The following is a 12,766-nucleotide window of genomic DNA, read 5'->3' on the forward strand; positions in this document are numbered from 1 at the left end:
GCTGCAGTTTGTGCAGCTAGCAGGAAGCAAAGACTTTCAGGGAAAGTTTGTTACAGTATGGTTAGAGCAGGGCAGGGGCAACTGTCATCGGCAGGAAGTCCTAGACACACAGGGAACCCAGCGTGGAGAGCAGCCTCAGAGAGAAATAGCTACTGAGCAGGTACAGGTGGTTCTGGGAGAGATGGCAGCCCCCAGTATTTAGCACGGTTTCAGAAGGGCCACGTGGACCCAGCCACACAGGGGAAGGAACGGAGGCTGCTGGCGTTGCTCTACGACTGGGCTCCGAGCAGGCATTCTGCGGAAGGCTCGCAAACCTCAGCGGTGCCACAGCCACGTGACTGTGAAGAGGCAATACACTAAGATCTTACTGCTCAGGTTAGGAGGTGGTCTGGGAATGCTGCTGAATGTTTGATGAGTAAGGCTGTGATTGTGTCACAGAGGTCACGGATTCCATGACTTCCCGCAACCTCTGTGACTTCCGCAGCTGCAGTGGCTGGAGCAACAGCCTGGAGCAACTGAGCAGCCGCCTCAGGGACAGCCCTGGGGACTGCCTGAGCTGCAGTGATCCCGGGGATGGCCAGAACAACGGCCCTGGGGGTGGTTCTGGAGGTTGTCGGGAGAGCGGTCTCCTGGGGCCTCAGAGCAGTGAGCCACTGGGGGCATTCAGCCCCCACCACTGGAGCAGGGCCCCCCTAGAGCAGCGGGGCCCAGGAGCAGAGATTTATTAATGGGTATTTATAGTAAAAATCATGGACAGGTCACAGGCCCTGAATTTTTATTTATTGCCCGTGACCTGTCCATGACCTTTACTAAAAATACCCATGACTAAAACGTGGCCTTATTGATGAGTGAAGGGTGAAGAGAGACATATGCCCCTTGTGGGTGCTCGTGCAGCCTGGGTGGGACACGCTCCCCTTGCTGGCTACAGAAGGGATGAAAGCATCCACATAACACAAGTAACAAAGCCCACGGATTCCCAGCAGGGAGCCACATGGCCCTGGAGGAAACAAGGTAGCCACTAGCATGGACTCTGGGATGCAAAGGAAGGAGAACCTGCTGGGGAAATCACAAACAATGGACATTTACAAATTCACTCTCTCCTCCGAGGAGCTGATATGGTTTCAGTGGGAGAAGGGCTTACCTTGAAAAGACCCCTGTGTCCTGATGTCATGCACCAGGAAGCCGGCAGCGAACACCAGAACCACAAGCAGCAGTCGAACCCAGGGGAAGCCACGGCCTTTCATCTTATGCAGCAGGTTCTTGGAAAGAGAACAAAAAGTAACTAATTATGCTAAACGCAGCCGCTTCCGAACTGCTTAACCATAGGCTCCTACAACTGAAACTTTGGGTCCCCAATTTTGTTGTTTTGTTTTGTTTTTTTTTTTTACTTCCCCCTCCCATCCGTTGTGTTCCTTTCACTTTTCCTGCTGCCCTGCGCACAGTGCCTGGACTTCTGAGCCCTGTGCAAATGGTTCTCCATTCTCCAAGCTTGCGGTTAGCCACACAGTCCTCTTCTCAGCATGCGGCTGCAGTGTTTCCAGTTGTTTTACACAAGCTGCCAGGCTCTTTTTTGCAGCTGGAAGCAAGGAGAAAGAGCCAGCAGTGCCCTGCCAGTCCCTCTGAACACCACTCCCAAGCTGCATCTGAAACTGAGCAACTCCTACAGACGCCAGAAGAGAAAAGCAGGAAAACAAACAGCCTGAGGACTCCCAGGGCAGCGAGGGGGAAGTCCCACTCCTATCAATGCCAAACAGGCACTAGGTGCGTGGGGTTAGTTCTCAACCTCTTCTGGCCTCCCTGGCCCAAACCGCCCTGCATGTGAAAGCCAGTCACCTCGCAGGCGGCATGGCAGGCTGCTAGATCCTGGAGACTGTTTGGTCCTTTCACAGCAAGTTCTTCGTTAGTCACTTTGAACGAACGAACGGTTTCCTGGAGAGATTTTCGCACCTTGAAGAAAGAAAGGCACTGAGTTCCACAACACAGAGACGCAACAGAACACCCCACTTGGGCAGAACCTCTGGGGACCCAAAGCATGGTCTACCAGGCAGCCACATTGCTCTATCCAGTGCAGAGTGACAGCCCACCCAGAGCCTACTCCCATGCTGCCCCCAGTCCAGTTAATCAAGCCTCACTCTCTATCACACTTCCACCCCCAAGGAGTGCCACTGACACTGTGCGGGGGGGTCCATACACGAGTTGTGTTCCTTCAGCTGGGGGTGGTGACCGCAGCTGCTCTAGGTTCTGTCCCAGAGACAGCACAAACAGACTCACTGCTGCCAGTGCAGCGCCCATATTGGGCAAAGTTCGGGCAGCCCAACTTGCACAAACCCCAAGGATATCAGCAAGGGGGGGAGGCCAGCTAGATCTCATGTAGTCCATTCCCCTCCTCCCAGGAAACCGGGGGAGTGGTCTCTAGTCTGTTCTCCAGTCTAGTGGTACATGTCGAAATTCAATCTAGTTTAAAGTTCAAGAGCTGCGATCCAAATGGCAGACATGGAAGATGGGATGCACTAGAAAGCCCACAAAGGCGTTCGCTCTGGTCACATAATTATAAACTCCCTTCTGGGAGGCCTTGGAAAGAATGCCAGACTTGACTACAGGCGCACATTGGCCTGGGCTGGGCTCCACGCACTGGAGAGCAGCATGGGTCAGTGGGGGGAGGGAAAGGAAACCAGGCACTGAGACCTGCAGCATCAGCACTGCGAAGGTCACAGTACGAGACAAGGTCTGAGACGTAGGCAGGGAACGCAGAGTTATACGGCACTTTGAAGGAGAGGAGAAGATATGAACCATCTAGGTCTATACTAGTATGTTAGAAGGCTCCCTCCCCACAGTGACCGAGCACAACAGCCCCTGAGAGGCAATGAGATTGCGTTAGCCCCACTTGGAAAGTGCCCTCAAAGTAGGCGTGGCAGGATTCAATTTTTACCAGTAACCATTGATTTCAACATACACAAACTGCCAGGAAAACGTTTCCATCGACAAATGACATTTACAGATAAGCAAAGAAGGAAAAACAGGGGCTGAGATCTCAGAGTTTCACTTAAAGGTATTTCTAGGTATATTTTGACATGCAACGCTGACAATGGGTTTTTAATGGTTATTAAGATTTAACTCGTTGAATCTCGACATTAACTACCATTAAAGAATTATTGTCTGACCCCCAGCATCTCCCACGCCTGTGAGCGTTTAACAATAAAAACACAATGCTTAAAACAAGCATCACTCCTGTGTCAAAATGATAAAACAGCAGCGATTCTGCCCAGCTCGCTGCAAGGCAGAACTGAAACACAGGCAAGATTAAGCAACTGGCCAGATCACACAGGGAGTTGACGGCAGAGCTGGGTTTGAACCCCGATCTCCTAAGTGCCAGTTCAGTGCTGCCTTCTTCCCTCCAGCACATACCGCCCCATGGAAAGGGACTGTTGCCCCCATTGTCCCTGCCCTACGCCCGCCCCCAGCATATCACCTACTTTTTTGGTGGTGCTGTCCCAAGACTCCAACAGATGGTTCAGGAGCAAGCTGTGGAGCCAAAGGAAACATGTCTCAGTCTCTCTGTGGAAGGGTGTTGCCAGCAGACTAGTGTTTTGAAAGCTGTCTGGAGCAGGAAGATGTCCAGCCACAGAATTTAGTGATTATGGACATCTCGCCCTCTCTTCCCACAGGCTGCTTTTGCTCCAGCTGTTCTTCCTCGCATGGTCCCTCCCCAGCCCTCACGCAGAAGATGTCAGGGCTGTGCTGTATATCCCAGCCTGCCAAGCAGGCAAGAGCATATGTTCTAGTGGGCTCCATGGAGTTTCCATGCTGCCTAGATGTGCTTATGGAGGCCCAATACTGCAAAGGGTCACCAGTCACGGGGAAGGCCTGGACCACCCTGAAGGCAGCAATACCCAACGCCGTGCCACTGCCCCAACCTCACAGAGTTCATGCTGCAGTAAGGAGTGAAGGGGGGCACATTGCTGGGACTCAAAGGAACATTAACAACCGGCCCCACTAACACCAGTCGCCCCTGCCTGGAGATAAGGGAATCTCCCCAGATAACTTCGTGAAGCACAGCTCTGGCCTTTGCTGCAGCCGTGCAGGACGCAGCCATGCAGGAAAGCACGTTAGCCAGGCTGGCTGTGCACCAAGCCCAGAGCTCTGCTCAGACAGTTGCTCTCGATTTCAGGAATTTCATCAGAATGGCTCAACTTCCCAACAGTCAGCCCAGTGTGGTTCTGGGGGAATCCGACAGTTACGCCAGTGCTCCAGCCCTAGGCTTGTATGCAAGCAGACATCCTGGGCTATCAGTTGAACTGCTGCTCTCCGGAGGAATCACTTCTTGTTAAACTCATCAGGTTTGTTGTCAGCTCCTCCTGGGATCGCTGCCATCACAGGGTGGGTACCTTCCTCTCCCCCGATTAGAACATCAGCTGTGCCCCCTGTGTAGCCCGAGTCCTCCAGAACAGACCCTAAGCCAAGCCCAGGCAAGAGAAAGTGGATCATCTGCCTCCAGCTGACTGTTTCTGCTCATGTGCATCGGCCCAAAGCCCAGCTGGCTGTGTGCACACACCTACCTGGACTGGGAGAGGTGTTTAGTGTACAGCTGTCGCCAGACGCTGAAGCTCAGGGCATCCATGCTCAGGCACTCATTCAGGCAGATCAGGAGCTATGCAGGAGCAAAGCAGAAAGGCTGGATGGCTGCTTGCTACAACTTTAGCATGTCTCCAGTCCTCCCTCACGGAGGCTCAGTTCAGTCTAAGTTCTGCTACCACCGCACTACACCCGCAGCTTGCCAGGCCAAAAGCTGCACATCTGCTTGTTGACAGAGTTTGGGACCTACATGCAAGGGACCTGATTTCCAGAAGGGCTGAGCAGCCCCAGCTCTCTCTGAAGCTCACAGCAACTCCAAAAACCAGGCCCACTCGCCTCCCCGCGAACGAGATGGCGTTTCTGATCCTGTGGCAGTATTTGGCTTCCCCAGTTGATAGAACCAGCCCTGGTTCAGCACGTCATCTTGGACCACCCAGCACCATTATGCAATTCAGGTTATTTCTCAACCCTTTTCTCTAGTCTAGTTCTCCCATCTCTCTAGCTACCTACTTACAATGTACTAATCGCCATGGTATCCAGGCACTGGACCCCTCACACCTGCACTTCCCTCAATGCACAAAATATGGGGCTCAGCCTTTTTTTGCTTTGTTGTAATGGATAAAGAAACCCTGAAGGGCGTTTTATTAAAAAATCCCTTTTTCTGCCCAGTCTTTCCTTAGAGATATCTGCACAAACAAGTCAGATCCTCCTCACTTCACTGGGGGCCTGCAGTGTGAGCGGGAGCTTTCTCAGCCCTTATCTGATGGGTGAGGGTGATGGGTCTCTGCACCAAGAGCTTTTCTCCCAGCTGCTGGGAATGAACAGCTGCTAAAAACCAGCTTAGAGCACCTGGAGAATTCCTATCTTAATCAGGTTTCCTTTGCTAGGTCTCTGCTGTCAGTCCTAGCGGTTCTCCAGTCATCCCGACAAGTCTTCCAGGAGCGACACTGTGGACAAGACTTGAACGTTTAACATAAGAGCTAAGCAGAAGGCCAGCATTTTAAAAAGCCTGTCAGACTTTCTTTATCCACCCTAAGGCAGCAACAGGCGCAGGAGTCCGTCCATCCCCCCCACTATTTGTTAAGGCAGCTCTCTGGATTGGCTGGAACTGGGCTTTAAGAACTCACCCACGGGGCATCTCGACCCGAGGCATGCCAACCTAGCCTCACTTGGTTCCCATCCGCCCCTCCCTGGGGATGGTGGAACAGTGCTAACTCTGCACAGAAATCTCACGCTCAGTCAAGGCCCCCCCTCGCTGGCCCAACTTAGCTGTGCCCAGAATGAAGACAAACCCCACCGCCCTGCCAACTCCCCAGGCGTTCACCTCGTTCCTCATGTCGGCAGGACAGTTTGGAGTGGCTCTGGACAGGAAGGAGGGGAAGTAGGTGTGCAGCGTGGTCTCAGATTTAGCACCAAACGCCAGCACTTTCAGTCTGGGGTACAACTGGCGTAACTGCTCCTGCAGGCTGAAGGACAGATCATATGAACACTCTGCATTCGTTCCAGCCCTATGCCCTCAGCTTCACTGAGGTGGGGACAGCTGCTTAGGGCAACACTGAACGCATGGTAAGGCAGCACGCGCTCCTGGGAGCCAGAGTAGGTGCTAGGAGATGGCTCTTCAGTGGGGCTGCTGGCAAAGCGCGATTGTTCTCTCCTCCCATTCAGAGAGCACCCAGGATGCACCGAGTGCTGCACTGGGTGATCCCAGTTAGTGCGAAAGTGGGAGCGCGTGCCCTGCTCAGCACCATGGGGAGTGAATGGAGGGGTGGCGAGCAGCCGCAGTTTCAGGAACATAACATTAGGATGGGCTCCCCTTTGCCAGTGTACTGCCCTTCCCCCATCGTTCTCTTGTTTTTCAGTTCCAACCTCCTCAATCTGCTCAGCCCTCACGGTCATGGTCATGTCCTTCCTCCCAAGGCTCACTAGACTCAGGCCCTCAGACACTCCCTCCCCTCCCCAGAGACAGAGGAATGGCAATTGTGCAACCAGCCGCTTTCCCAATGGCAGGTGCAATGGGAGCTATAAACAGCTGCTTCCAGAATGACACATGCTCCCCAGCTCACTGTCTGAGGAATGATCTGGTCTTCAAACCAACAGTGAACCAGGCTCCCTCTCATTCATTCAGAGCGTGTCTATGATACATACATGCAAGCCTCATTAGTTACAGAAAATAACTCAGTCTAGTTTCAATTGAACCAACAAAAGTCAAGTAAATGAAGATACCAGCAGTCACTCTCCTGAGCCCACGCCAGGTCCCCAGCTAGCGCCACCTGCCTGGTATGACATCTCTCATGCTGCGGGCACCTGCCCAGTCAAGCTGCTTTCCTCACTACCCATTTCTTCACTTGCTTGAAATAAAGCCCCAAGGGTTGCAAGTCACCTTTCCTGTATCAAGACTATAGGCAAGTCAGCCATACCTGGGTGATAAGGAGTTGTTGGGCATAAAGGCAAAGTCCAAGAGTGGGAAAAAGTCCTTTGGTCCAATCATGCCAAATCCTTTGGTCAGGTTTGCGTGCGTCCTGCAATGGAAAAATGACTCCTTGCAACTTCTGTCCTGACACGTCACTGCAGGCAGGCAGACAGATGGGAATCCCTTGGTGAGCGGTTTCTAAGCCCTGTGCATGCTTCTCCCCCCACCCTCCCATCACTAGCCCTGAAACTCCAGGATTATACCCTAGATTAAATCCAAGCTGCCCAATTTCAAAGTGGGAACATCGAACAAATCAGCCCATAAAGAATCTCCTTCTGGACCCTTGACAGTGGGAGGCTGCTTTGCTGTTAGCAGAATTTTCCCCGCTTGCTAATACTCTTACAAGGGATTGCTTCCGAAACAGCAGCAGCTGGTCTGAACATTCACCATGTTGCAGGCCTCAAACGCAGGGAAGATGCCAGTTCATTATGAGAACACAGCTGTGGTGGGAGTGCAGTGCGTGGGTTTCACAATCACCCCGCGTCTATTTCAGGCCCAGTTTTGCTGTGACACATCACTGGCTGCGAAACAGGTGGAGAGTGGTCCTGTGTATTCTGCAGCACTTTGTTCTAAGCAAAGAGCCAAGCCCCTCACCAGCTACTCTACAGGCCCAACTCGGAAGCAGTATTAAAGGCTGCACCTTACAGCACCCCATGCATCTGGAGACTACAACCCTGAGGCCATGAGCCACGGAGAATGGAGCCAGGAGTAATCAGCCCCCAGGAATTTTGTCAGGGTTGCGCTGATACTGTACTTTTCACTTCCACTCTCCCAGTACTGGCCAGCTTGTTTTCTTGTGCAGTACACACTGCCTTTTGTTTCTGCGCACTCAGCATTATACCAGAACAGCCTCTGACGAAAGGCTCTCTCTCTCTCTCTCTCTCTCACACACACACACACACACACACACTCTCTCTCTCTCTCACCCCCTTTCTTCTTTTCAGACAACATGCAAAGGAAATAAGGGGCTTGTGCACTTGTTTGCTCCTTTATAATGAAGGGCTGGAATGGGGAGGCAAGAAAGGTGTTTGTGCTTGTTTCTAACATTAGGGACATAGACCTTATCTACTCTTTCTGGGAGACTATGGACAACTAGATACCTGGGGCAGGAGAGTGGCAATGGAAATAGCATACAGTGAACCCTGACAGAAGGGCCAGACCATTTACTCAGGCTACCGAAGGCTGAAGAGTCTGGAGGAACACTGCCCAAGATCTGGCTCACACATGACAGATGTGACGTTCCCGAGGAAAAAGACAAAGGGGGGAAAAACCCTTATTTAAAGTAAAAACTTTTCAGGATTTCTCTTCTGTTGCTCTATGGTGGCTAAAGAACCAGTCCCCTTTATCCTTCACAGATCACCTTCAAATGGCTTTTTTAGAGCCCGTGCCCTAATGCAGGGAATGGAGAAAGGACATCTTGGGGACCGCATGCTGCCTGCCCTCCAAACTGCTACGCTACATGTGAAAACATCTCTTGTGTGGCTGTCTGCGCAGCAATGAGCCCATGCTCACAACCCTCATTTCCACCAGTCTGCGGGAAAAGAGACAGGAGAAGAGACCAGAAAACCAGTGTCTGAAGGAGGGGAAAGGACAATTGAAGAGCTAGAGGCTGTAGGCAGCCAGAGGCATTAGTGAGCAAGAGCAGCCACAGCTGCAGTCTAGATTCAGCCTATTCATTGTGGAGCCCACCCCTGGGGAGAAAGTCTGTTCACCCCCTTCATAAAGCAAAGGAGCTTTCCAGCCTGCTGAATGCACTTCCCTCTTCTCCTCCTGTGCCCACCAGTTAGTCCACCGGCCTTCTCTCGGGAATGGACAGTGCATGGTCTTTGACTAATGACTCCGCCATGTTCCACTAATGTGTCGCTGCACAACCTGGCTGTCTCAGAAAGAATCTGAATGTCTGTCCCTGTAGTACCGGCACAGCTTGCCACCCCAGGCCACCTTGCAGCCTCTCTTCCCAGGCCCTTCAGCCCAATATGCCCTGCACCTTTTTGGCAAGGAAAATTAGACAAATTGGAACCCAATTCATAAGAACGGCCATACTGGGTCAGACCAAAGGTCCATCTAGCCCAGTATCCTGTCCTTTGACAGTGGCCAGTGCCAGGTGCCCCAGAGGGAATGAACAGAACAGGGAATCATCAAGTGATCCATCCCCTGTCACCCAATCCCAGCTCCTAGCAAACAGAGGCTAGGGACACCATCCCTGGCCATCCTGGCTAATAGCCATTGATGGATCTATCCAGCTCCCTTTTGAACCCCGTTATAGTACTGGCCTTCACAACACCCTCTGGCAAGGAGTTCCAGAGGCTGAGAGGGCTTTATGTGAAGAAATACTTCTTTGTGTTTGCTTTAAATCTGCTACCTATTTATTTCATTTGGTGGCCCCTTGTTCTTGTATTATGAGGAGTAAATCACACTTCCCTATTCACTCTCCACACCACTCATGACTTTATAGTCCTCGATCCTCTCCCTCCTTAGTCGCCTCTTTTCCAAGTTGAAAAGTCCCCGTCTTATTAATCTCTCCTCACACAGAAGCTGTTCCAGACCCCTCCTCATTTTTGTGGCCCTTTTCTGAACCTTTTCCAATATATCTTTTTTTGAGATGGGGCAATCACATCTGCACACAGTATTCAAGATGTGGACGTACCATGGATTTATATAGAGGAAATATGATCTTTTCTGTCCTATTATCTATCCCTTTCTTAATGATTCCCAGCATTCTGTTTGCTTTTTTGACTGCAGCTGCACATTGAGTGGATGTTCTCAGAGAACTACCCACAGTGACTCCAAGATCTCTTTCTTGAGATGTAACAGCTAATTTAGATCCCATCATTTTATATGTATAGTTGGGATTATGTTTTCCAATGTGCATTACTTTGCATTTAGAAACATTGAATTTCATCTGCTATTTTGTTGCCCAGTGACCCACTTTTGTGAGATCCTTTTGTAGCTCTTCACAGTCTGCTTTGGACTTAACTATCTTGAGTAGTTTTGTATCATCTGCAAAATTTGCCACCTCATTGTTTACTCCTTTTCCCAGATCATTTATGAATATGTTGAATAGGACTGGGCCCAGTACAGACCACTGGGGGACACCACTATTTACCTCTCTCAAGTCTGAAAACTGACCATTTATTCCTCCCCTTTGTTTCCTATCTTTTAACCACCTACCAATCCATGAGAGAACCTTCCCTCTTATCCCATGACTCCTTACTTTGCTTAAGAGCCTTTGGTGTGGGACCTTGTCAAAGGCTTTCTGAAAATCTAAAAACACTAAATCCACCGGATCTCCTTTGTCCGCATGCTTGTTGACCCCCCTCAAAGAATTCTAGTAGATTGGTGAGGCATGATTTCCCTTTACAAAAAACATGTTGATTATTTCCCAACAAATTATGTTCATTTGTGTCTCACAATTTTGTTCTTTACAATAGTTTCAACCAATTTGCCCGGTACTGAAGTGAGGCTTACTGGCCTGTAGTTGCCAGGGTCACCTCTGGAGCCCTTTTTAAAAATTGGCATCACATTAGCGATCCTCCAGTCATTTGGTACAGAAGCTGATTTAAATGATAGGTCACAGATGACAGTTCGTACTCCTGCAATTTCACATTTGAGTTCCTTCAGAACTCTTGAGTGAATACCATCAGGTCATGGAGACTTATTACTGTTTAGTTTATCAATTTGTTCCAAAACCTACTCTAATGACACCTCAATTTGGGACAGTTCCTCAGATCTGTCACCTAAAAAGAATGGCTCAGGTTTGGGAATCTCCCTCACATCCTCAACAGTGAGGACCGATACAAAGAATTCATGTAGTTTCTCCGCAATGGCTTTATCGTCTTTGAGCGCTCCTTTAGCATCTCGATCGTCCAGTGGCCCCACTGGTTGTTTACCAGACTTTCTGCTTCTGATGTATTTAAAAAAAATGTTGCTATTACTTTTGGAGTCGTTGGCTAGCTGATCTTCAAATTCTTTTTTGGTCTTTCTAATTATATTTTTATACTTCATTTGCCAGAGTTTACGCTCTTTTCTATTTTCCTCATTAAGATTTACCTTCCACTTGTTAAAGGATGTCTTTTTGCCTCTCACTGCTTCTTTTACTTTGTTGTTTAACCATGGCGGCTCTTTTTTGGTTCTTTTACTATGTTTTTTAATTTGGGGTATACATTTAAGTTGAGCCTCTATTATGGTGTCTTTAAAAAGTTTCCAAGCAGCTTGCAGGGATTTTGGTGCTGTATCTTTTAATTTCTGTTTCACTAACCTCTTCATTTTTGTGTAGTTCCTCCTTCTGAAATTAAATGCCACAGTGTTGGGCTGCTGTGGAGTTTTCCCCGCCACAGGGATGTTAAATTTAATTATATTATGGTCACTATTACCAAGCGGTCCAGCTATATTCACCTCTTGGACCTGATCCTGTGCTCCACTTAGGACTAAAACAAGAACTTCCTCTCCTCTTGAGGGTTCCAGGACTAGCTGCTCCAAGAAGCAGTCGTCATTTAAGGCGTCATGAAACTTTATCTCAGCATCCCATCCTGAGGTGACATGTACCCAGTCAATATGGGGATAGTTGAAATCTCCCATTATTATTATTATTATTATTATAATAATAAGAGTTTTTATTTAATAGCCTCTCTAATCTCCCTGAGCATTTCAGAGTCATTAACACCATCCTGGTCAGGTGGTGTGTAATATAGCCCTACTGCTATATTCTTATTTTTTAAGCATGGAATTACTATCCGTAGAGATTCTATAGCACAATTTAGTTCATTTAAGATTTTTACTTCATTTGATTCTACGCTTTCTTTCACATATAGTGCCACTCCCCCACCTGCACGACCTGTTCTGTCCTTCCGATATATTTTGTACCCTGGTATTACTGTGTCCCATTGATTATCCTCATTCCACCAGGTTTCTGTGATGCCTATTATCAATATCCTCATTTAATACTAGGCACTCTAGTTCACCCATCTTATTATTTAGACTTCTAGCACTGGTATATAGCATTCATCTTCTACTGCGGAGATGTCTAGTCCTGGGCTCTCTGTTTCTGGTGCCAGTGTTCAAGGGGTCAGTGACAGTTTCGTTGAGCTGTTAATTACAGGACCTATTACACCAAAATGAGGTCATAAACCTGTAATCCTAGTTTATGGATTCATGCAACACTCAGTATTGTTAGCACCATTCAATATTCTCTCCTACACAGGAATGTCCATCCAACACCCAGCCCAAGCGCAGCTGGGGGGAGCCTGCTCCATTCTCTCCCCAGGCTTATCAATCACAAAGTAGCACAGCTGCACAACAGAAGTGTCACCCCTCTCTCACACTGTGGTTGGGGAATTTTCAGTAATTTTCGAGACACAGAATGCCATAACTAGGCACTGCCAGCAGCAGCAGTGGGACGGACACCGGCTTCCTTCACAGCACTCCATCTGTACAAGTCAATCTGTCTGCTTCCAGCACCTCCCCCACCCAGTGAGCAATCCACAATAGACACGGGCCAGTGAGCTTACTGACTCACTATGAAAACTGGCCAAAGCTGGGTTCTCACTTGTGTCATTTGCTTTAGATCTGGGTTGCTGAATTAGCAGCTGGACTGGAATGTGAAGGCTGGACCTAATCAGCATACAAAAACGCAGCTGTCCCGATCTTTGACACAGGGTGTAGCCATGATTGCTTGATGCTGAATGACAGCGTTCACTTCTTGCCTGCCTGGCTACTGAAGGAGGA

At 49.3% G+C, this 12,766-nt stretch overlaps 1 protein-coding gene across 4 annotated transcripts in view; it reads right to left on the bottom strand.

The window, feature by feature from the left end:
- TMEM214 (transmembrane protein 214) overlaps positions 1-12,766 on the bottom strand; it is a 41,927-nt gene that overhangs the window by 5,071 nt on the left and 24,090 nt on the right. For all 4 annotated transcript variants that reach the window (XM_043509958.1, XM_038394920.1, XM_043509957.1 and 1 more), the window contains 6 exons: positions 6,990-7,091; positions 5,897-6,038; positions 4,557-4,648; positions 3,474-3,522; positions 1,834-1,947; positions 1,142-1,259 (listed from right to left, as the gene is read on the bottom strand). In XM_043509958.1, the coding sequence (XP_043365893.1) occupies positions 1,142-1,259; positions 1,834-1,947; positions 3,474-3,522; positions 4,557-4,648; positions 5,897-6,038; positions 6,990-7,091 (617 nt within the window). The remainder of the gene's footprint in view (positions 1-1,141; positions 1,260-1,833; positions 1,948-3,473; positions 3,523-4,556; positions 4,649-5,896; positions 6,039-6,989; positions 7,092-12,766) is intronic.

Source organism: Dermochelys coriacea, chromosome 3 (assembly GCF_009764565.3).
Source record: "Dermochelys coriacea isolate rDerCor1 chromosome 3, rDerCor1.pri.v4, whole genome shotgun sequence".
Lineage (NCBI taxonomy): Eukaryota > Metazoa > Chordata > Testudines > Dermochelyidae > Dermochelys > Dermochelys coriacea.